This window comes from Bufo bufo, chromosome 4 (genome assembly GCF_905171765.1).
Source record: "Bufo bufo chromosome 4, aBufBuf1.1, whole genome shotgun sequence".
Lineage (NCBI taxonomy): Eukaryota > Metazoa > Chordata > Amphibia > Anura > Bufonidae > Bufo > Bufo bufo.
In genome coordinates, this window is record NC_053392.1 from 500,517,655 (window position 1) to 500,542,987 (window position 25,333).

General features: G+C 45.4%; 1 protein-coding gene across 1 annotated transcript in view; it reads left to right on the forward strand.

Annotated features, from left to right (window-relative positions):
• HEATR1 (HEAT repeat containing 1) overlaps positions 1 to 25,333 on the forward strand; it is an 86,372-nt gene that overhangs the window by 40,612 nt on the left and 20,427 nt on the right. The window contains exons 15-33 of the mRNA XM_040429619.1: positions 97 to 308; positions 1,424 to 1,545; positions 2,328 to 2,513; positions 2,671 to 2,854; positions 3,383 to 3,531; positions 6,899 to 7,091; positions 7,905 to 8,077; positions 8,217 to 8,378; positions 9,450 to 9,692; positions 11,858 to 11,986; positions 12,541 to 12,647; positions 13,629 to 13,763; positions 14,528 to 14,646; positions 15,895 to 16,016; positions 16,433 to 16,561; positions 19,078 to 19,308; positions 20,803 to 20,932; positions 21,045 to 21,211; positions 21,306 to 21,352. Coding sequence (XP_040285553.1) covers positions 97 to 308; positions 1,424 to 1,545; positions 2,328 to 2,513; positions 2,671 to 2,854; positions 3,383 to 3,531; positions 6,899 to 7,091; positions 7,905 to 8,077; positions 8,217 to 8,378; positions 9,450 to 9,692; positions 11,858 to 11,986; positions 12,541 to 12,647; positions 13,629 to 13,763; positions 14,528 to 14,646; positions 15,895 to 16,016; positions 16,433 to 16,561; positions 19,078 to 19,308; positions 20,803 to 20,932; positions 21,045 to 21,211; positions 21,306 to 21,352 — 2,940 coding nt within the window. The remainder of the gene's footprint in view (positions 1 to 96; positions 309 to 1,423; positions 1,546 to 2,327; positions 2,514 to 2,670; positions 2,855 to 3,382; positions 3,532 to 6,898; positions 7,092 to 7,904; positions 8,078 to 8,216; positions 8,379 to 9,449; positions 9,693 to 11,857; positions 11,987 to 12,540; positions 12,648 to 13,628; positions 13,764 to 14,527; positions 14,647 to 15,894; positions 16,017 to 16,432; positions 16,562 to 19,077; positions 19,309 to 20,802; positions 20,933 to 21,044; positions 21,212 to 21,305; positions 21,353 to 25,333) is intronic.

The window sequence follows — 25,333 nt, forward strand, 5'->3', positions numbered from 1 at the left end:
TGTGTCCGTTCTCAATGGCCGTCTTGAGTGATTGCAGCCTTAGTTTAATATACAAATACAAGCTGACTGACCCCTATTAACTTTTTTCTCTTACAGGTCGAAAGCTATTGAAGAAGCTACAGAACTTATTATTCAAGAAAATGCCATCAAAGATCACCCTGAGCTTTGTAATAAAGTGATAATGGCCGTGATACCGCACATGGTTTTCACAAGCAACCAGGTCAACTCTGCGGAGAGCACCATGGCTGTGTACCTGGGAAGAAGTGGTCTTTGTCTCCTGCACCCATTATTAAAAGGCTGGCCAGAAGGTATTCTGCATTGTATATTGGAAGGAAGGATACTACATCAAAAGGCTGTTTTCATCCTGTATATTAAAGGGGTTATTCAAAACTATAAAATGCCCCCCATATGCCCGAGCCCCTCACACTGAATCTACTTACCAGGCTCCCTGTGTCACTCCTGGTCCCCACACCACCGCTGAGGCTTCTCCCAGTGCGCAAATGAAAACATCCCGTGGTGGTGGTGGGGGGGGGGGGGGGGACTTGCAGCCAATGGCAGTCGGTGGCTGGAACGAGCCTCCCTAGCATCACGGGTGACGCTAGGAAGGCTCGTCCCTGTGCCCACCTGCCATTGGCTGCTTCCCCCCCGACACTGGATGTTGCCGTGGCGGTGCGGGGAGCCAGGTAAGTATATTCATTGTGAGGGGCACTGCATTTTATAGTCTTGGATAACCCCTTTAAGGTTGCCCATACCACACACGTTCAGTAGCTGCCTGACAAATGATCCTTTAGCCAACAGCTGTCTCTCCCAAATTCCCTGTACACATACATGCTCAGTTCAGCCAGCCGTGTATGTGCTTTCAGCAGAGAGAATGGAGAAAGCTTCTGCCAGACTCCTCTCGCTGCGGCTTGTCTCCCTGGAGAACTAACAGATCTGATGTTACGGACTCCTTTTGGGCACTGATTAAAACTAAACGCTTATCAAACTGATAACAATATGGCTTAAATGAGTGTTTATGAGGTCAGGAGATCAGAGATTAGGCTTTACATGAGCCGTCAGCTGACGCGACTGAACTGGTACTCTGCAAACAGACAGATTTTTAACCCCTGTATCTCAAAAACTGCTTAAGTTTTTTTTAAATACAGACAAATTGAAAAAAAATATATGTTTAGCCCAAAATGAGTAAAATGCAATCCTAAAAAAAAAAAAATGTTTCCTTAGCCTTTAAAACTCAGCGTACCCTATCCTCTCCTTCGACATCTTTTGTCAAGAAAGAGACGGGAGCTCCCGAAACACATTAGAATTTTGATCTGTCCCACCAAAAACAGCAGGGTTCGCCCTGTGACAACCAAATGTGTACGGGGTTGGCGGGGGGGGGGCGCGCTAACCTTGAAATAACACTTCTTTCGTCTTATACCAACAGCACTTGGTGATGGCTTAGAAAATGCTCAGTCTGGAAATTGTGCTGTGGCTGTAAACGCCAGCTTTTCTCAGCTGTTGTCTGCCAACATGGCTGCCATGGACTCATCGATGGTTTTAAAGACGGTGCGTAACAAGTTTTTATTTGCTGTTGCAATGTTGGGGATTCATATTGTAGATTAAAGAGGACCCGTCGCTTCTCCTGACATGTTTCTTCTAGTAAGTACTTGCATTCCCAGTTAGGGCTCATTCAGACGGCCGATTGCGGTTCCACAAAACACGGATTCCGGCCCATGTGCGTTCTGCAATTTGCGGACCGCACACAGCCGTCACCCTCATAGAAAATGCCTATTGTTGTCCGCAACTGTGGACAAAAATAGGACATGCTCTATATTTTTTGCAGGGGAGCGGAACAGAACAACGCATGTGGACAGCACACAGTGTGCTGTCCACCTCTTTTGCGGCCCCATTGAAATAAATGGGTCACGGGTGCGGAAAAAAACATGGCCGTCTGAATGAGCCCTTAAATAACATCTGGAGCATGTTTTCCTAGAATTTGAACATTATGCTGTTCCTCTTTTTCTCCTACATATTTAAAATAGACAAGTTAGTGTTAACCTTTTGGGCTTGTGTCAGACTTGCCGACGCTGTCCAACCAGTGCTGCCTGTACCAGCCTATATAGGGACACAAACCCTTGACAAAGAATGGTAACATCCAGTTTTGAAATGTATTCATATAGGAATAACAGAGGAATGGTACAAATAAAAAAAATAAAAATGCACCAACATTGTTATATTATGGAGAATACAAGTTTTGTGTTTTATTTTTATTTATTTTTTCAGTGCAGCAATTTCTATACTGTGTTCAAGTGTCCGTTGTTGGATTGTTTCCTATTCTGCTTTTTTAGGTTGAAGATTTGCTGCACGTAGCTGACAAGGACACGATCTTGGTGAGAGAGAAGGTGACTTTTCTTGTTCTCAGTCATGCCCTGGTGACCGGATGTTCTACATGCCAGGACCCTGAGCTGCAGGTCTCAATCCGAATCTTCCAGCTGCTTGACAAGAAACTGAGGAATGTGCTGGCTGTGGAACAGGCAAGTCTTCTGTTCTCTCCGTGCCAGTGTCTGATGGGCATGTTAAACCATGTCACCAACTGAAATTGGGGAATTCAATTCATGGGAATGGTGCCATGTTATGGCATGACTGAATTGTGATCTGATCTTTACTGGTGGCATCAATATGTTGATACAGGATACCTCAGATAAGTGGCTGCTGACTAAATCAAGCGGGGAGCAGCTTCAGAGGACTGTCTTGACTGAGTACATTAAGAAGTTGAATGCTGGAGAGAGCGTGGACTTGGAGGAGGCTGTATTGCTCATGCTGAGATTGCAGAACTTCCTGAAAAACCTAAAATGTCCAGAATCTTTCCCTAAAGGTGAGAAAGACCTGCCTTATTTCTTGGCATTTGATATGCTCCTAGTGGGCATTCTTTAGAAATGGCTCAGAGTGGTTCATCAATACCCTGGGGCTCCCGTTCCGACTCTTAGTGCAGTCCAGTGGGCACCCAGTATCTGGCCCACTCTTTACATGTAGGAATTGCTTGGCCAGAGTGGTTACCCACCTCCGCCAGTGTAGATATCTCCGTGTGTTGAGAGGAGACTAGGAAGTTAAGACAAGCATGGACCTGGGTCCAGGAACAGTAAGGGATCAGTGAGGATGATTCTCTTTTCTTATTTTATATACCAGTCTGAGTTGTTTCAAAGGAATCTTTACCCACAGACAACCCCTTTAAGTCTATAGCATGAGAAGGCCCCAAGCACAGTGAATAAAAACTAGGCTGGTCTGACTGTTGAAGGGTTCTTTAGGTAGTTTGTCCCCTCTGAGGGTAAATATAAGATCATTTAGCATTCATTGTGCCCTCATGAAGTCAAATCTGGATCTTTGTGATTTTCCTTTTTTCTAGGTGAAACTTGGTGGAATCCTGAAACCATGGATAACCTGAGCAAGAACTACCTGCAGCTTCTTATTGGCCTGTTTGATGTGATCGTCATTGGTGCCAGTGAAGGAAACCATACTGAGAACTTCCGAGCTCTCTTGGGCATTTTATTCTCCGTATGTTGAATGTTACTGTACCCCTCTTCTGCATGCCGGACTTTCATTCCCATTATCGGCTCCACTACGTTTTCTTTTTGACATAGCTGTAATTTGATGGCACCCGTTGAATCCGTTCTCCACTTCAGTAACGGGAAAAATAACAAATATTCCTGAATACCAAACTTGACTCCAAAGTAAAATCCTCAATATATACTAATTAGATCTTTTTAGAAGTTTCCAACCTAATCTGGCCACAAATGTGATGTTTCTAGCTTGCTGACTAGGCTTACTTGCTGTAGTTCAGCTCATTTCCAGCACTGGGAGATATAGGAGGCTGTAACTGGGAAGTAATGTGTGAGATCCGCAGGGAGGGAGCACAATATGAGGCGCACAAGGGTGGGGAACTTCATCAGCCTTGGGAATAGAGCGGAAGGAGAACGGTCTGGAGTGCATGTTGGGAACGGTAGTCTGCTACCCACATGGGCCGCTCCTGGAGACAAGCCCACTCTTGCTGTACGGAGGGGCAACAATGTGATAACACAATATAATTGTTTAGAATGGAATATTAGTTGTTGAGCTGCTGATATTTGTGTATTTAATGGGACTGATTTTTTTTGGGCCTGCCCTTTTTGGTGTTCTTCCCAGGAACCTTTGGTACTATCATTACTTGCCTCATAATACCACATTTATAAGCTGGTTTTATTCTTTTCCCGCACCCTTAATCTGATCATTCTTAGAGAGGATCTATACCCTCTCCTGACATGGCTGTTTCAGTCATTTCTTGCAGTTCCCATGTAATACCAATTCTGGCGCCTCTATTCTTATGACTCTGTGATGTGCCATTCAGTTATTATTCCTGCTAGAAGTTATGAATGAATTACTAGTGGTTTGCAATGAAGGTCTAGCTGGGTGTTATCAGTTAAAGGTGTGTCCTGCACAGTCTGCCACTGGCAACACTAATTGTATAGTATCAGACTGTGCAGGGACACACCCCAAACTGGTAACACCCAGCTGGACCTTCATTGCAAACTGCTAGCAATTCATTCCTAACTTCTAGAAGGAACAATAAGAAGCCGTACAACATAAGAATTAGGGATGCACCGGGTATTGAAGTCTCAATACTTTGATACCCGGTTTGATACGATACCGGGATTGGCATTTATTATTTTTTTTTTAAATACTCAATCATTATCAGAGAACATGGCACGTGCTGTGTTCTCAAGCGGAGAAGGAGTGAGAGCGCCCCTTCCTCCTCACTACGTTGTAGCCGGCCACTGCCACTAATGAAAAAGCCCAAGGGTCCGATTAGGGGGGTGTTGGGGAGGGAAGCTGAAAAGTTAAAGGATGGTGTCACTAATCAATATGTGGCACATGGAGATTTAAATTTAATAACTCCATGTGCCTCTCCCATTAACCCTTATGTGCCCTACATGTACAGCATTATGCGCAGAGAATTGTATGAAGCGGGCTGCTCCATAAGCGGCGTGTGCTGGCTGTATAATACAGCAGGCACCTGGTCGCAATGATGGGGGTCGGCGATCATGCTGAAACTGGCCAATTAGCCCCTCAGATGCCTCGTGCGGCAACTATGAGGTTAGAGCCCCTGCAGTGAAATTGTGGGCCTCCGTTCTGTTACCATGACAGTGTGGGGGCGCTGCTGAAGGTTCCCAGGCCTGCCTAAACTGTGCAATAGATCTCTATTAGGGTGAATGGGACAAGGATTCAAAAGATCATAAAAACAGAAATATTAAAAGTTTAAATCACCGTCCTTTCCCAATTTTACACAAAAAATAAACCTATTAGGTATCGCCTCGTCCGTAAATGTCTGAACTTTTAAAATATTTAAAAAAATGTTCCTGCACAGTTGAAGCCGTAATGGAAAAAAAAATATAAAAACGCAGTTCACCTTGTCCCCCCCCCCCAAAAAAAGTGATCAAAAAGTTGTATGTACCCCAAAAATGGTACCAATAAAAGCTACAGTTTGTTCTTCAAAAAACAAGCCCTCATACAGCTTTGTAGACCAAAAAATAAAAGGTTTACAAGTAATAAAAACTATACAAGTTTGGTATATCCGTAATCGTATTGAACCGGCAACATGAGGTTAATATGTGGGTATTCTTTATTTATTTTTTGCGTGGTATCGCAATACTTTTTTTTTTTGGTAACATGACAACCCTAATAAGAATAAATGCTTCTGAATTATTATTACATGGGGAAAGCAAGCGGTTAGTAAAAGATATATCAGGAGAGGTGACCGCTCCTCTTTAAGTTGTCTGCCATACACATCTTCCTGACCATAGCAGTAAATGCTTTACAATGGGTTTTATTGTGTTCCTAACTTTCTTAAACATATTGAAATTCCAATTAAGTTTGTCCCCTTCTGCAGATCACAATTCCAGTTTCACTCCGAGTAGTGAATTGTTGATGGGCATCTGTGTATTTTTGTTGGTGCCCATTTGTCCATATAGACCTTAAAGAGAACTTCTCGCCCCAAAATGCAGTGGGATCTGCAGGCAGCACGTTATAGGGCAGGAGGAGCTGAGCAGATTAATATATGGTTTTGTGGGAAAAGATTCAGTATAAGGGCTCGTTCACACGACCGTGCCGTTTTTTGCGGTCCGCGAATTGCGGATCCGCAAAACACAGCGCCTGTGTGCCTTCCGCAATTTGCGGAACGGAACAGGAGGCCTATTATAGAAATGCCGCAAAACAGGCAAGAATAGGACAGGATAATTTTTGCGGGGCCACGGAACAGAGCAATGGATGCGGACAGCACACAGAGTGCTGTCCGCATCTTTTGCGGACCAATTGAAATGAATGGTTCCGTATACAGAACGCAGAAAACGGCCCGTATGAGGAACGCAAAATACATTTGTGTGAACGAGCCCTAACTTGTATTTTATGCATTTAAATCTCTGCGTTTTCTGATCCCAGTTGTACACGGGGAGGTGTTATCAGTGATTGATGGCATTCTCTGTGTAAGTGTGTATACAGTCACTGACAGGGCGGTCTTAAGAATAGAAAAATATAGATATAAATGTATAAATTACAAGTTTTACTGAGTCTTTTCCCACAAAACTACGGTATATATCAATCTGTTCAGCTGCTCCTGCTCTATAACACACTGCCTGCAGATTGCACTGCATTTTGTGGGGATATTTTTAAAAAATTTTTTAAACAATATAGGTCACTAGGGGTTGAAAAATTTAAAAAAATCATTCCTTTCCTTCTCTGTTCCCTTGATGCATTGGCTACAATGCTACTTTGGTCCCTGCTGCTCTTTACGGCTTGGTCCTGGCACGACACTAGAAATGTCAGGAAAGGCCTACTCAGCCAGTCGCAGTCTGTTTAATCGTACAACTTATTTTTTTCTTTCTTCCCCTAGGGTTGTTTAAAAGGGCCGCTGAAACTGTTCAGTTTCCTCTGTCTTCTTTGGACCTATAGCTACAACCACTCAGGTCCTGTGGGCTGCACAGTGAATGCGGTGTTACAAACCCGAGCCTTCTACATCGGCCAAGCCTTACTAACATCACAGTCTGGTCCTACAAAAAGAGACTTTAAATCAATTTCATCCCCAGGTACCGTGCGTTTTAATATTCATCGTCTCTTAGAATCTTAATAAAGGTACCTCACACTAGTGTTAAAGTTTTCCGGTATTGCGTTCCGTCCTAGGGGCTCAGTACCGGAAAAAAAACACTTCAGTTTTGTCCTAATGCATTCTGAATCGAAAGCATTCCGTTTAGTATGCATCAGGATGTCTTCAGTTCTGTCCCTCTTATGGTATTTTCTCCGGCCAAAATTCCGGAACACTTGCCAGAATGCCGGATTTTCCATTGACATGTATTAATGCCGGATCCGTTACTAAGTGTTCCGGAAAAACAGATCCGGTTTTCCGGTCTGCTCATGCGCAGACCTTTAAAAATGTGAAAAAAAATTTAATACCGGATACGTTTTTCCGGATGACACTGGAGAGACAGATCCGGTATTTCAATGCATTTGTCAAATGGATCCGCATCCAGATCCGGAAACAAATGGTATCCGTTTGCACACGGATTTCCAGGTGCAGCAGGCAGTTCCGGCAACGGAACTGCCTGCCGGATTCCTCTAACGCTAGTGTGAAAGTACCCGAAGATGGCCACAGGTTGTCCCACTGGTCACCAGTGATCAGGTGTATTCTGTGGCACTGGCAACATGGCTGAAAGTGCCCATTTCTCCAGCAGAAACACCATAGCGGAAATGATTCATTCCATGGTGGCCATTAAAGGAATGGTCACTAATAGCACGTTTAAACATGTTTCCTAATCGGACAACCCTATTGGTTTATCAATTATAGAAATGGATATCCTGTTTGACTTTTGACCTTCATTGGCTTTCACGGTTCTGTTCCTCAGTGGCCGTGTCTTTGCTGCTTAACCTGGCTAATCCTATAAGAGAGGTGCGTAGAGGCGCCATGGCTTGCTTAAGTGCCCTTAATATGGCAAAGGAATCACCGCTTCACCCAGTCATGCAGGGAGTGATGGAAAGAACCGAGGAGATAGTTGCCGATCCTAACTACGTGGCCCAGGTATGTCATTATATTATTGACTGTGATTTGGGAATGTTGTATGTACTTCAGTTTATCTGACTCTTCTTTCTATGCAAGTCTAATGTTCAAGGTGTGCCTATATAACCATTGCGATGACGGTGTTCTTCTGACTGTGCAGGCTTTAAACAGTGCGTTTGAACAGATGCAAGCATCCGCCTCTTCCAAGGCTTCTCCAAAGCTCAACGCATTGAAGGAACTTTTGAGCCTTCTACAGAACCCAAGCTGCCCCTCGTATGTTGGTACAGTTTTAATGAAGGTGCTTCAAAGCGTAAATGGTGAGGTATGTATGCTTGATATCAGTGATTCTTTACACATTAAGGGTATCTTCACAAGAGTCGGGTAACCTGCCGGTTTTCTGTCTGGATTTGGAGGGGGAAAATCTGCAGTAGCCTCAAAGTGGGTGCGATTTTAATAAATCTCACACACACACTGGAGGAAAGATTCTGCATGAAAGTTGACATCCCTTATGAGTTTTAAAGGCAACCTGTCACTATGAAAATGCAGTGTAAGCTCCAGGCAGCATATTATAGAGCAGGAGGAGCTGAGCAGATTGCTATATAGTTTTATTGGAAGAGATTCAGTATAATTTGTATTTCATTCATTTATATTCCTGCTCATTCAGGGTTTTGAAGTCCAGGAGGCGGTCCTATCAGTGACAGCTTTATCTGTATACACAGTCATAGAAGGAAGGCTGTCAATCACTGATAGGACCGCCTCCTGACTTCAAAGCCCAGAAGGAGCAGGAGTTTTTAAATGAACGAAATTCACGTTTTACAGAATCGTTTCACACAAAACTATATCAATCTGCTCAGCTCCTCCTGCTCTATAACCTGCTGCCTGCAGAGTACAATGACTTTTCATGATGACAGGTTCCCTGTATATCTGCAGCATCTCAGTTTATGTTGTGGGTCTTCATCACAGATTACCCTTTGCCATGCATAGTGTGAAATCTGCAGCAGAATCTACACGTGAAACATGGAGATTTTGCTCCAGTTTCTTTGTCGAGTGGGCGACAGATTTTTTTTTTTTCCCCCCCTGTAACTTTCTGGAAGAAGGTTAATAAACGTATTGGTGGCATGAATGGGTTAAAGGGAACCTACTGTCAGAAAATAACCTTTTGTGTAAATCTAGTTTGTCATGGTTAAACAAGTGCTTGTGCCTTCTACAGCCATTGGCAGGGTCAGCAGTCCTCTTATTTTTATGGCTGCCCCATATTGATGCAAAAGAAGTGAAATGAAAGCCTAAAAGCAGATTAGAGAAGGTTTCCGTTTATATCGCTCAATTTCCAAAATAATCAGTGGCACAATAGCATTTTGGAGAATGATCCACTGTTTTTCTTTCTATCTTGCAGGATCTTCTGGTTCAGTTATTGTCAGTTTTGAAAAGACTACTGGATAAAGTAACGCAATCTCCAAGTGACGTTCTACCAGATGAGGCCTTGCTGCTTCACCTCCTCCTGGGCAAGTTTAATGAGTATTCTGCTGGCCTCTTATCCACTAACCCTCAGTGCCTAGATGTCTTTGTACAAGCTCTTAAGACCCCTCAGATCTTCTCGGATGGGGTGCCCTCCTTCCAGATTACTGCTCTTGGACAAGTATGTTTTTATTTTTGTGCTTTTGTGAATGAATGAAATGAGTGATAGATCATATAATCCTATAGCCTCTCATCTGAGATCCCAGATTTAGGTCACATGTCATCTCCTGCCTTTTTTTTTTTTTAAGTTCCATCAAACTATAGTGGAAGTTGTGTATGATTAGTCATTTAAAAAGAGGAAGCGGATCCTGAAATATTCAACTTTTTTTCGTCAAGTCCGAATGTGGTGAAAACACAAGCAACATGTAGCAGGAAAAAAACCTGGCCAGAATTTAGGACATGCTATGAATTTTCTAGTCCATAGGATGCCCGTTATACTGTGGATATGTCACCAATTTTTGCAGTGGATGACATCTCAGTGTAAGGCTACTTTCACACTTGCGGCAGAGTGATCCGGCAAAACGTATGCCAACTGTTGGCATTAGTAAGACTGATCAGGATCATGATCAGTCTGAAAAATGCCTGATCAGTCAGAAAAATGCATTGAAATACCGGAGCCGTCTTTCTGGTGTCATCTGGCAAAACGGATTAAAAACTTGGCAGTCTCTCTCTCCAGGCTGAGGGTATAGCTGTGGAGGAGGGGCTTAACAGCTTTCACTTAGTGTCACGCCTCCTATGGAGATGAGCTATACCCAAGGTCTTCTGTGTCCCCCAAGGAAAGAGCGAGAAAGAGATTTTACTGGTAAGTTATACAAAAATCTCGTTTTTTCACCTTTTTTTCGGTCTGCGCAAGTCTTCAGTTTTTTTTGCCAGGGCTAAAACCGTAGCATGCTACGGTTTTCTCTTTTGCCTGATCAGTCAAAAAGACTGAACTGAAGACATCCTGATGCATCCTGAACGGATTGCTCTCCATTCAGAATGCATAGGGATATAAAACTGATCAGTTATTTTCCGGCATTGAGCCCTTTTGACGGAACTCTATGCTGAAAAAGAAAAACGCTAGTGTGAAAGTACCCTAACCCTTCAACAGCAAAATCAACAGCAGTCTGGCCTTGGACTTAGGCTATTTTCACACTAGCGGCAGGATGGATCCGACAGGCTGTTAACCCTGTCGGATCCGTCCTGCCGCTATTTCGCCATGCCGCCGCTCCGTTCCCATTGACTATAATGGGGACGGGGCGGAGCTCCGCCGCAGCACGGCAGTGCACGGCGAAAGGCTGCCGGGCTAAAAGTTCTGCATGTCCGAATTTTTAGTCCAGCGGCCTCTTGCTGTGCACTGCCGTGCTGCGCCGGAGCTCCGCCCCCATTATAGTCAATGGGGATGGAGCGGTGGCACGGCGAAATGGCGGCAGGACGGATCCGACAGGGTGAACAGCCTGTCGGATCCGTCCTGCAGCTAGTGTGAAAATAGCCTTAGTCCTCTTAGGGCTTCTTCACACTGGCACTTTTTTCCCTTGTGTTTAACATGTTTTATTTCAAGTTTTTGGTGGCTTTTATTTTTTGGACTTTTTGTGCATAGGTTTATTCAGACCTTTGCATGTGAAAAAATATACCTGGAGCAAACTGTGGTTTAAATTAAAACAAAAAAAACCCTATTGACCCCCAAAATTCCAAAAAACCGAAGGCTGTGTTTGTAGACCTAATGTTATGGACTTTACAGGCGTTAGCCACTTTTTGGGAGAATTTTGGCAAACCCTAACCCTCCTGGGCAGACCTGCAAAGAGAACCATTCTTACCTGCTCCCTGCACCTGGGTCCTGGTCTTTGCTTGGGTCTCCCACTGTCGACATCCGGCTGCAGCAGGGACCTACTGCCCTTGCCTTGTGTGGCCACTTGACATAACGCAAGGGAAGCAGGCCGGGGAGTGAAGGGGCTGGGACCCAGCAGCAAGGAGCAGGAAAATATGCTTCCCTTTGCAGGCCTGCCCAGGAGAAATGATTTGCTAACCCTCCCACACCCCCCCCCCCCCCCCCCCCCCCCAAAAAAAAAGAGGGCTAACCCCTGTAATATAACATCTGAAAATGCATCCAAATGTTGTGACTAATTGCTGAAAATGATAAATAATATGTCTGTAAATGGGTGCTGTATATCAAGAATCCTTCTCCTATAATCATGGTAGAACATTGGGAGCAATGTGTGAAGACTAGTCAAGATATTGCCATTGTTTGTCTCTTTTTTTGTTACTTATGACATTTATCCCCTTATTTTCTCCTTTTTTTTATATTAGATTACTAAGGCTTTCTTTTCCGCTCTTGATGGGGCTGTCCAGCAGAAGCTTCTGGGTGTTCTTTTTGATTTGCTTGTGGAGAGCAAGAACCCTGCATGTGTTCAGGCGGTCAGCAGCGCTTTTAAGTCGGTAAGTTGGCAGGCGTACCGAGAGATATTATGCCGTATACATCAACGTTCCCGTTTGGTTAATAGCTATTTATCCACATTTTATTGAAGGGTTATCCTACACAGGTAAGGTAATAATTGTATTATTGCTTGGGACACCCACTGGCAGGAGCCCACTAGAACAAGGGTTCAGATCTCCTCGCTCCTTCTCAATGCACAACCACAGGGAAGATGAGTTTGAATGGAGCAATGGTCATGAAGCCACCAAATTCTGTGTCTGTTGGGCTAATGGAGACAGGAGAGCACAGCACTCAACTGTATCTGTATGACCCCCAGATATTGGGCCTGACCACTCCGCAGTGAGGAGGAACAGGGGGCACAGGAATCCTGTTATAGTGATAAATGGTTCCAGTGATCGTACATTTACCACCAATCTTGGGGATAAATGCTTCTCGCTGGCTAACCTGCGTTACGGCTTTGGGCTGTGTGTCTGTATGAATCGCATCAGTCCCATTTAACTTGCTGTTGATGCAGTTCAGTAATGTTATGTAAAGTGGCCATCCATCTTTCTTACAGATTTCTGTAAATGCCGTGCATGTCGGTGCGGAGCTTGAACCTCCTGGAAGAGACAAGACGGTTTCCTCTGTGCGAGAAACCAGAAGGAGTAAAATGCAGACCCAAAGGTACCTTTAAACCTCTCACTGGAAGAATCCACGAAAACTTCTTTTTGCGAGATATCGGCGTGCCGACTCGTGATTGCATTGGGTCTGACTCTTATACCATCGTCCATCACCTCATTGAGGTGAATGGGAAGACATGTAATACATGGTGGTGCCAAGTCTGTCACAGCAGGAGCTGCTTTTTCTAGCTTTAGATAGAGACCTCACTCTACAATCTCCCTTAACGAGGCTTTTTGACTTTTCTATTAGTGATTTATATTATTTAAATTCTCACTTTATTAGAGATGTTTGTATTACTTTGTATTAGAGATATTACTTTGCTTAGTTTAATGCACTTCCTTGTTGAGGTCTAACACTACTCTGCTTGTGGAGAATTATTAAATGGAGTTTCTGACTCTTTGGCTGGTGATGATAAAATAACTCAATCAATGCTTGTGTAAGGCTACTTTCACACTAGCGTTAATATTTTCTGGTATTGAGATCCGTCATTGGGTTTCAATACTGGAAAAAAACACTTCCGTTTGTCCCCATTCATTGTCAATGGGGACCAAACGTAACTGAGCAGAACGGAAAGCTTCAAAATGCGTTTCATTCTGTTTGGTTGCGTTCTCATACCAGAGAGCAAACCGCAGCAAAGATGCGGTTTTCTTTCTGTTATGGGCTGCAGAGCAAGACCGATTCGTCATGACCCACAATGCAAGTCAATGGGGACGGATCCGTTTTCTCTGACACAATAGAAAACGGATCCGTCCCCCCATTGACTTTCAATGGAGTTAATGGCGGATCCGTCTTGGGTATGTTAAAGATAACAGAACCGTCTGCATCCGTTATGAACGGATCCGGTTGTATTATCAGTTACCTTGCCGGATCCAGCCTAAGGCTCTAAATATTTGTTTTATGTTCTATATCCATTTGTCCTATTTAGTGGCGTGAGGTCCGTCAATGTGTCTTCTAACCATTTGTCTGTTTCACATGCTGGTTCAGGAAGCAGCAGGCAGATGAGGTAGAAGGGAGTGTGAACTGGCCTAGGACTACGCTTATCTTGGAGCTGCTACAACACAAGAAGAAGCTGAAGGAACCTCAACACTTAGTGCCTACTCTCTTCTACCTATTGTCAAGGTATGGACATGCTATTGAGGAAGACTAGTGATCTAGATGGATAGCCACATGTTCTGGGTAACTACTAGTACGGTTGTGACACATTTTTGGGGTGGAGTATGATTTTGCCTGACCAGACAGTTCCACTACTTTATAGCATGTCATAGGTGGTGACAACACCTTTGGTATCTTTCATGGCAAATATAAAAGTTGTCGCCTTGCTTTCTCAAAAAGTGGTAAAACTGAGAGAAGACTATATAATTTTTATTTTTTATAACTTTGCGAAAAAAACCTGAAGCAGGCGCAATCTGATATAAAATCTAATTCTTTGCCATTGTCTGTGACTCTTAGCAGAACTTATTTTTCAGAAGAGCAGTAGACTGCGTTTTACTATGGTTAATGGTCATTTTACATGATCAATGTTGCAAGCAATTATTGGGAACGAACCAAACGTTCCATATAATTGCTTGTCAATGGAGATGACTCTGCATTCACATGCAGCAATCATCTCTATTGTATGGGGACAAGAAATGGCTACTGCAGTTGCTTGTTTCTGTAGAGAATCATTATTTCTAGGCAGCAGATCCCTGTTCAAACAGGATGATCTGCTGCCCAGAAATGATTTTCGGTGGTGAAAGCTACAATCAGTCGATGTATATGCAGTCAGGTGATTCACGTCCCTTTTTAAAGCTGGAAATTTCTGCACCAATTCCACCCTTACGTAGCAGAATTTTTAACTGACACACATGCGCACTCCTTTTCTGAAGTTTGTATTTCACTTCTAGGTGTCTTGAGCCTTCAAATCCAGAGCAGGACAACATGGAGTACACCAAACAGCTAATCCTTAGTTGTCTTCTCAACATCTGTCAGAAGGTTTCACTTGATAATGAAAATGATGCAAAAGGTAAGAGAGGAAATAGTTTTCCACAAAACCCAGGTTTTGTCTGAGGTATAGATATGACAGACTGCTTGTTGAGTTGACCTATACCCCGTCGCCATTAACATGGATGAAACATGTGTGTAGGGGTCATAAGCTACTGCCAGACACCTCTGGAGGCAGTTGGGTCACTCACTGCTGACGTTATTACATGTTTATAGCCAGTTTCAGGGTCTCGTTCTTGTTTTTTGCGTCAGTGCTAAGCTGTTAACTATTTTATTTTGTATGTACCATTCTTTAGACCGATCTAAATTATCGTCCTTAACGAGCACTTCCCCTAAATTAGAATTAGTATTATGGAGTCCATATGCAAGTTGCACTCCACTTCCCCGGTAATCCTCTCTCGCCTATATGGGGAGATTAATGAGCCCCAATATCAGATAAATTGCCGTTTATGCTACAGTGGGAGGCTGATGTGAATACCACCATGCCTATAGAACGTTGGCATCACTGCTGTACTCTTCTAAGCAAAAACAGCTGGCAAGTTTCATCACTTCAAGTTTTACATAGAGCATGCATGGTCCCTGCCAGACCACACTCAGTCTATCCAGATGTTCTGGATCAGTGTTTTAAGGGCTGTTTGGAAAGAGGCTCGCATCTGCATATTTGGCGGTCATGTCCGATAGTAAATAGATTCTGGAACAAGATCCGCCATCTTTTACATTCAGTTATAGTTGCCACAACTAACTTAACCTTATCTGTATTGTTATTAGGGGACAAACCCCCCAGAGCTCAATAATGCCTTTTTTAAACTTCTACAACCCATCCTTATGGCAGCCAGTATCCATATAGCACAACAGTGGAGACAATCGACCCTCCGTTTCGAAGCAGTCATTCAGCCGTTCAATAAAGTAATGCTCTATTATGAGAGACTTAAAGCCATTCGTATGGATAGAGTAATACACTTTGAAAAAATATGGTCTCCCTGGATATCGGATTATGCCGTCCCAGATTTACATTATTATGTTCGGTTGTGATAAGTGTTGAAATCATACACAGTCTTTGGAATATACCGTACCTGCTTTGACTATATTGCGGTCTGTATATTTGATCTTGTTGTTTATTTCCCGTTCCCATCTTGTATATACATCCCTCCCCCCTCTGTGGGGTACACTGGCAGTATGTTGCCATCACTCCTTGCTTTAAAACCAAATAAATACCTTTTGAAACAAAAAAAAAAATCTAAATGTAAAATGTCCACTCTTTATCTTCTAGAAATACTGGATGAGGAAAAGTTCAATGTGGAGCTTATTGTTCAGTGTGTGAGGACCTCTGAGATGCCACAGACTCATCATCATGCTCTTCTTCTCCTGGGAACCGCTGCTGGAATTTTCCCTGTAAGGACAAAGGGGGTCATTTATGATCCAGAAATACGCCCATGTTAGTCGTATTTCTGGCGCAGATTGCGGCGCACCTCATTCATCATTTTCTACGCCTCTTTTAGGCTAAGAAAATGGTCTAAATGTAAGACGGCAAGGAAGCTGGCTTACATTTAGACTGGCGCTGGATGCGCCAGTTATGTAGAGGCCTGCGCCTCTTCATAGCTTCGGCAGATCCACTGCCAGATATAGGGGTTAAGACTGGCGTCTAAAACGCCGGTCTTAATAAATTACCCTCGTAGTCTTTGCATTGTTACTGGCCTGTAAGGCAAGTGTCCGATTTTTCACTTTGGGGACCAGGCAATGATGGTCTGCGTGGCTTCCTGTCTTTAAACCTTGCCTTGTCAAACTAAAATTTTCCCTCTTGTTTGAAGGATAAAGTACTGCACAACATCATGCCCATCTTCACTTTCATGGGGGCCAATGTTATGCGTCTGGATGACAGCTACAGTTTCCAGGTCATCAGTAAGACCGTGCAGGCTGTGATACCTGCACTGATACAGGTAGGGTATAAAATATCTTTCTGCAATGCCATGGTTGTCTCACTCATCTGAGGGAGGCTTGTAGACATCCTTGTTCTTTACAGCTAAAACAACTCTACTCAGATGAACCGAACTGATTTTCGGTTGCTGGAATTTGCTGTATATATAATTTGAATATACTTTCACAGGTGTGGTCACAAGGCACCATATGTTCACTCGTCCAAAACCTAGCCAAGCTTTAGGGCGGAGATGTTGTTGGCCTGTTTTATTTTATCCTTACAAAACCTAAAGCAGCTGAGGTCAGCATTAAATGGTTTAGTTCATCTGGATGTGGCCTAAGTTCTGCTCGGTCTTTGGAAAAAGGACGTAACAGTTCATCCAGAGTAGAACTGGGACAGTGGGGTAAGGGGGGGATCTCTGCATTCAGCCTTCATATCACATGTAACCAAAATGGTTTAAAAAAATCGATCACTTGTCCTGCATAAATTCAAGGTCTCCTTTAGCTAAAGTGAAGGAAAAGTATAAAAGTAATGACCGCTGAAGCACAGAGGGAAAAAAAATGTTACTTGTCCTTAAAGGGGTTGTCTCATCATGGACAATGGGGACATATTGGTAGGATATGCCCCCATTGTCTTATAGGTGCGGGTCCCACCGCTGGGATCTGCACCTATATCGAGAATGGAGCCCCGCAAGAGAAGGAGGGAGCACTGCGCGTGCGCAGCCGCTTTCCAATTTATTTTCTATGGGGCTGGCGAAAATAGCCGAGTGCTGGCTCGGCTATTTCCGTCGGCCCCATAGAAATGAATGGGAGTGGGGGCCGCGCATGTGCGGTATGCTCCCATTCACTTCTATGGGGAGCCGGCTTGGTGGTGGCCGGACCGGAGTCCTCCAGCCACCACCTTGCGGGGCTCCGTTCTCGATATAGGTGCGGGTCCCAGCGGTGGGACCCGCACCTATAAAACAATGGGGGGCATATCCTAGCGATATGCCCAGTGGTGTATCTTGGTTTTGTGCTGCCCTAGGCGACACTAAACTCGGGCACCCCCCTAATATAAATTTGACCCACCCCTTCCTGTCAAGGCCAAACCCCTTTCTCTCTAAACCCCACCCCTTCCTGTCAAGGCCAAACCCCTTTCTCTCTGAACCCCACCCCTTCCTGTCAAGGCCAAACCCCTTTCTCTCTAAACCTCACCCCTTCCTATGTGCCATCCACAGATCCCCCTCCCCTAAACAGTGCCATCCACGGATCCCCCTCCCCTAAACAGTGCCATCCACGGATCCCCCTCCCCTAAACAGTGCCATCCACGGATCCCCCTCCCCTAAACAGTGCCATCCACGGATCCCCCTCCCCTAAACAGTGCCATCCACGGATCCCCCTCCCCTAAACAGTGCCATCCACGGATCCCCCTCCCCTAAACAGTGCCATCCACGGATCCCCCTCCCCTAAACAGTGCCATCCACGGATCCCCCTCCCCGACGCTCACAGGAGAACATTTATAAACGAATCATTAACTTTAACTTTAATCATTGCTAATCTCTTTACTGGATATCTTACTCTGTCTTGACTCTTAGCTCTGGTAACAGCAGGCAGTGCGGGCGGCGCTCACTCACTGACGTCACGCGCCTGCGTCGCCTAGTGGGAGGAGCAGGCGCGTGACGTCAGTGAGTGAGCGCCGCCCGCACTGCCTGCTGTTACCAGAGCTAAGAGTCAAGACAGAGTAAGATATCCAGTAAAGAGATTAACAATGATTAAAGTTAATGATTCGTTTATAAATGTTCTCCTGTGAGCGGCGTGGCCCTGTATATTCTAACCCCCAGGCAAGCGTCCCTGTCACCATGGGAACGCCTGGGGGTTAGAATATACCATCGGATCTTCTGAGTATACCGGCGGCAACATATAAGACGGATGGGACAGGGGGCAAACAAGGCACTTTGCCGCCCCATTGGCAAGTGCCGCCCTAGGCAAATGCCTTGTTTGCCTCGTGATAGATACGCCACTGGATATGCCCCCATTGTCCATGATGAGACAACCCCTTTAAGGCTAAAATTTAGTGTTGTCACTAAGAGTTTAAAATTAGCTTCAGTCACCTGAGTTTTGCGCCAAATAGATTTACCTCAGGCATAAATTTTAAAATCTACAATAAAATGGGGCATTTGCCGGAGGGTTTTTTCCAGTTTAATGTGACTGTCCGAGGTTATCTGGGGCATTTAAAAATGAAGCAAGTAACATGGAATGTGATGGAAACCAAAAGAGGTGTCACCTGGAAAGTCCGCTACCGCTCTGGTGCTACTGCCAGTCTATGTCTCTTTCCTGAAGTGATTGACGATGAGAGCTCTCACATGTGACCGCTGCAGCCAGTCAGTGGGACAGTGACCGTAGATATCCACTCTAGGGGGATATATGAATATGGAGGTGTATAAACCCATTGCTAGGATAGAAGTTTCTTGTAAGTTATGTTCTGATAACGTGGATTTGAAGTCTTTTTGTATGTTTTCCTTACCTTAAATCCTCTTATTGTGTTTTATCTCTGATATAGGCAGGGGAGCAAACCTCCAAGGAGACCAACGAAGATGTGGAGAAGGTGGTTGAGAAGATTATTCATGTGTTTGTGGATGCTCTCCCTCATATCCCAGAACACAGGCGACTGTCCATCCTGTCCCAGCTTCTGGACACTGTGGGAGCAGAACGATTCCTCTGGGTGCTCCTCGTTCTTCTTTTCCAACAACATGTGACCAAAACTGTGACTGTGGCCACCAATGGAGAGAAGGTGAGACCAGGAGCTCTTCTGGGAATTTACAGGAGTTAGAACGGCCTCCTTGATGTATGAAGCTTAATTTTCGCCATTGTTACTGTAGCAAGAAATGGTAGTTGTCATGTAATGGCTGAGAAGACCCAAGTTGGGCTCTGTTCACATCTGTGCTAGGTAAAATAATGGAAGCGCTAGGTATGTTTTATGATGGACACCATTATATTTAATGGGGTTAGGTTTCCATGAGGAAACCTGGCATTTAACCAGACAAAATAGCACAGCGTGCTGCACCATTTTGTTTGGCTATTTAAACTGCTTCATAACCAGGGCGGTGTCTGTTTTTGCGTTTCCATTACATTCCATGTGTTTTTTGTTTTTCACTCCCTGCCTTTCCTGAGCCATAACTTTATTTATTTTTTCACTTTACATAGCGGTATGAAGGCTTGTTTGTTTGCGGGACCGGTTATACTTTATATTGGCACCATTTAATATTTCTTATGATGTAGTGGGAAGCTGAAAAAATTCCCAAATGTGGTGAAATTGAATAAAAAATGCATTTCTGCCATAGTATTATGGGTTTTGTTTTTGCAGCGCTCACTATGTGGTAAAACCGACCCATGTCCTTCCTTCTCTGGGTCAGTGCGATTACAATGATACCAGATTTTTTTATATATTTTTTGCATTGCAGTATTCTGACCCCCCATAACCTTTTTATAGTTATGTCTATGGAGCTGTGTGTTTTTTTTTTTTTGTTTTTTTTTGCAGGATTATCAGTTTTTATTCATACCATTTTGGAGTGTGTTTGACTTTTTGATCACTTTTTGTTAAATTTTTTGGGGTGCGTGAAGCAACAAAAAAAGTCAAATCTACAATTTTTTCACCTTTACACCATTCGATGTATGGGATAAATATAATACAATAATAGTGCGGCCATTTTCCGATGCGATGATTCCTATGATGTTTATCTTTGGGATTGTTTATTTTAATTTTTAGGAAAGGGGGTGATTTTAAAAATGTTTTTTTTTTTTATCCATTAGTGAATACAAATTTCCGTATATTCCAAAGCAGTGCTGCCACCTGCAGGCCTACATTGGAAAATACCAGTAGTCTAGTACAGGCTCTGTCCTATTACTGCTAAGGAATGCCTTCCATGAGAAGGGGAAGGCCTTCTTGCCCGGAAGCGCGTGCTGTGGTTAAATTTGACGTGTTAAATGTCTGCGATCGGCATTCTCACCGATCACAGACATTAGCCCCGGGTGTCTGCTTTGTGAAACAGCAGTCACCTGGCGACTATAGTGCCTGCTCCACTGTTGAGCCATTTTTATAGACCCTACCGCTGACGTATATAGTCTTATGATGGTAGGGAAGTGGTTAAAATAACCTCCAACATAAACTACATATACTGAAATCCTGTGTACAGACATTTGGTCATTGTAGCATCAAGTATCATGTACGCCTGTTTAATTGCAATGAATATATCATTTTTTTTCTGACTCCTTTTTTTGGGTGCAGGATGCAGTGTTGGAGCGCGACACCGAATTTTGGGTATCTGTCTGCTGTGAATTCAGTGTCCAGAATCAGCTGGAGAGTTTGATCAGTCTTCTAAACTTCCTCAGCAAACTTCCAGAAAATAAAGAAGAAGGTGATGACAAGACTTGATCTCCCATGAGTGATACCTGCAGGGTCTTTCCGTTTCTTCTCTATTAGGATCTCCGATGTAGATCCTAATGTATTCCGGTTTACTCTCTTTCTAGATGAACCGCAACAGAAGAAAAACAAATTGCGGAAGCAGAAGGCTCGGAAAGAGGACACAGAACTCTTCAATGTCACAACCCATTCTGCTAAGCAGCTGCGTCACTTTAAGTTTTTAACGGTGTCTTTCATGGCAAACCTCTTGGCTTCTCGCAGTTTTGTCGGCAAGGTATTCTATAGTGTTGATCTCTTGGTTTCTTTCACATAAGGATGTCTTCATGTGTTGTAAGCATTACAGAACAGCATTGTCTTATGTCTCTCAGGTGGTTGAGTGTGAAGCCGCGGAGGAATTGCAAAAACTGGAGCAAAGGTTCGTTATGTGATGGGACATTTCCCAATGTGATGATTTATGAGGCAGCCTTTTCCTATCGAATAATCTGTCAGTTACACCATATGCTAAGTGGCGGCTATAAAGGGTTTCTAAAGACTTTATAATTAGACGCTAGTCAGGCGATCAGCCAATCGGAATTGTTTCAGTGTGATTAGCTGTAATTGTTAGGTAAGTTGCGCCTGTCCATACATTTCCCCCGCAGCAGGCCATTTAAACTTATAACTACCAATCAAGAAATGATGAGCGCATCGGGACAGAAGGGGGGAGACTTATCAACCTGGTGTAAAGTAGACCTGGCTTAGTTGCCCATAGCAACCAATCAGATTCCACGTTTCATTTTCCAAAAGAGCTGTCAAAATGAAAGGTGGAACCTGATTGGTTGCTATGGGCAACTAGGCCAGTTCTACTTTACACCAGTTTGATAAATGACCCCCCAAGACTCATACCTATCTGCTCCCCGCCACTCCATTCCCCCGCGCTGCCGCAGCTGTCTCCGTCTTCCAGTCCAGTGGTTCGCTTGCCATTGGCTGGAGATGGGCATGTGACCATGCCCATACACTACCGGGAGAAAACCTTGCCGGGCCTGGAAGATGGCGGCTGCGTTGAGTACCAGAGGTGGTGGGAACAGGTAAGTATGAATTTTCTTTCTCGTGCATGGCATTGGGGGACACAGCACCATGGGTATATGTCCAACTACCACTAGGAGGCACTAGACACAAAAAGTGTTGGCTCCTCCCCTTTGGGCTATACCCTCTCCACAGGCACAAGGCTATTCAGTTTTTTGTCTAGTGTCCGTAGTGCTCTGTTTGCCCTGTTCCGCCCACCCCCAGGCGTCGCTCCCCCCCCCCCCCCCCCCCCCCCCCACCCTCCTCACCTAGTTTTGTGGGTCCGGAGGCCCCTCGGTCGGCCGCGATTCGTCCCGCCCCCCTCGCTCCATTCCCGGCCGCCTCATAAATCGAGGCCCCGGCTTTTGGGCCTGCTAGGCCGCGATCTTCCCGGCCCCTCCTCCTTGCTTCCCGGGCTTTTCTGACCCCGCCCGGCCCTCGGGAGGGGCTATCTCCTCCACCCTTTACTGGTCTAACGTGGGTTATCTATCCAGTGGATAGATCCTCAGTTTAAAAGAACTGCAGACCCCCTTTAGGTCATTGTCCTATGTACTGTGTGAAGGCAGCTAAAGCTGTACATAGGGATCACTCAAGTCGTTCCCCCCCCCCCCCACCCCTCCTCAATTGCTTCATTTCTCCTGCAGCCTCTATAGCTGCTGCAGCACCTCTTCTGGCTGCTCTATGAGGGTCTCCTCTCCCAGCCTTTCCTCGCATCGCCACGTGTTTTCACGTGCGTCCGCTGTCTACGAAGGCTGCCATGCGGTCGGCCTGTCCCTGCTTGTGTGCAGTACCTCTTCCCAGACCCCATTGTGTCCCCTGACCAAATCCTTTTGTGTAGGTCCCTTCTGAATGGTCTCCCTCTTTGTCAAAGCCATGGGAACCTTGTCCGACTCTGCCAATCTCTGGCGGAGTCGCTGGACCGCTATCTATCCAATTGCGGCCACCTATGCCCTCCCAGGGTCCTCCCTGCAGATGAGGCATGCTCAGATACCGGGTCCGGCAAGGGGTAGCTCACAGTACAACCTCGGGTGGTCTCAACAGGATTCCACCCCTCCTCGGCATCCTCGGGTCCTCCCCAGGACAGGCCTGAGGCTGGTGACGGATCCTTTCCCGTCACCCCATCCGTTGCCTCTGGGGACACCTCTGCACCGATTCCCTCGGAACAGAGCATCAGGCGGTTTTCCTTCATACAGAAGCCCTCTGGGAGGTCAAGACTAACGTGCACGGAGGAACCTCTCCTACCCAGGGTTGGTATCCCCTCTAGTGGATTTTCGGATGGCGCTCCCCTGACTGCACAGGTATTCAACCGCACAGGTAAAGCAGCCGTCCCCGTGTTTAGCTTAATGAGTCACCTACTTGGTGTCTCTGGTACGTACGCCTTCTCCTTAACAGGGGGGTACCTGCACCACTGCCATAGGCTGTACCTGACAAGCCTTCCTGGTTCCCCTATACCAGGGGCTATGCTCTACACATTTGAGAGTGTTTCCACCGGGTCCCCATCCTGGTGCTGGTGTTCGCCACTCTACCTCATAACATGGGGTCCCTGTTCTTGGCAAGCGCCTCCTGTTGGTTGGTAAGGAAAAGCAATTATATATGGCTGTTTCCATCCGCCTTGCTCCTTTTCATAGGTAGAGTACCTACACCTACTCCAGATGCTGAAGCCATTACTCCTGGCTGGCTCTATGGTGTTCCATGCGGCACTATTTCTCCCTTCCGGGCGAGATACACAGGCCGCCTTCAATTGCCGTGGCAATTGCACCTGTCTGTTCCCAGCCACTTTGCTCCTTTCATAGGTAGAGTACCTACACCATCTCCTGATGCTGTAGCCGATACTTCTGTCTGGCTCTATGGTGTTCCATACGGCACTATTTCTCCCTTCCGGGCGGGATATACAGGCCGCCTTCAGTTGCCGTTGCAATTGCTCCTGTCTGTTCCCAGACTTTTTTGCTCCCTTTCATAGGTAGAGTACCTACACCATCTCCGATGCTGTAGCCAATACCCCTGGCGGGCTCTGTTGTGTTCCATGCGGCAACATTTCTCCCTACGGGCGAGATATAGAGGCCACTTTCAATTGCCGTAGAATTGCCTCTGTCTGGTTCTAGTCGGCACCAAGCTGCCACCTTGGTCCCTTCATAGGTAGAGTACCTGCACCATCTCCAGATGCTGTAGCTGTTGCTCCTGTCTGGCTTTATGGTGTACCATGTGGCATTTTCTCTCCCTTACCGGACGAGATATTGAGGCCTCCTCCAATTGCCGTGGTCATTGCACCTACCTCATCATAGTGTGCACTAAACGGCCATCTTACTCCCTTCATAGGTAGAGTTCCTGCACCGTCTCTGATGCTGCAGCCGTTACACCTGTCTGGCTCTATGGTGTACTATGCGGCCCTGTTTCCCTTTTTTTCAGGCGAAATAGAGGGCCTCCTTCAGTTGCCATTTCACCTACCTGATTGTAGTGTGCACCTGTCTTGTTCTTTGTGGTACCGTGCGGCCCTATTTTCCCCTTCCCGGGCGGAATATAGGTACCATTGCTAACGCGGTAGCTGTTGCACCTCTCTGGTTCTAGGGTGCACCATGTGGCCACATTGCTCCGATCTTAAAGGTAGTACCTCTACCATCTCCAGATGCTGTACCCATTACACCTTTCTGGTCGTATCTCTGCACTACGCAGCCATATTTCTACTTTACAGGTTGAGTACCTGTACCCTCCAAATGCAGTAGCATTCCCAGATTCTGTGGCTATGTTTCCACTCTCCTTAGACATGCAGCCACTTTCCCTATATTTTAGGCGTGTGGTTGTATTACTCAAGGTGCTGGGCCCTATGGTGCAATCTGTGGCCCATACAGTTTCTGTATTACTGGGTGCTTTCTGCCCCCAGGTTCTAATCTGTGCTGCGGATGTTGGTTTCACCCTTTTGGTTCTTCCATACATCTCCACTCCGTTACTGTCGTGCTCAATGGTCTCCTTGTACTTCTCAGGGCACTGTCTACAACAGGCCATCCTGGTTCTGCATGTGCATGGTTACCATATCTGGCATGGGTGGGCCAGCCCAACCCCCACCTTGTCGGTCTAGTGCTACTTATTGTAGCTCCAGTATATGGCTGATCTGTTCTGATCTGGCGGGTGGTCCACATACAACCACGCTCCCTACACCATGGCCAGGTGGTTGTTGGCCTTTGTGCTAGGGTTGCTCTTGCCATCTCTATAAGGTACTACGGTATGCTGCGCTTCGCGTTACCCCATGTTATAGAGGAGTACTTGCGTTGTTTCCTATTAGAGTGGCCCATTCCTGGTGGAGTACAGGGATCTCCACTGGATCTTCTACCTTGTTGGGGCACGTAGCTGGTGAGCATCG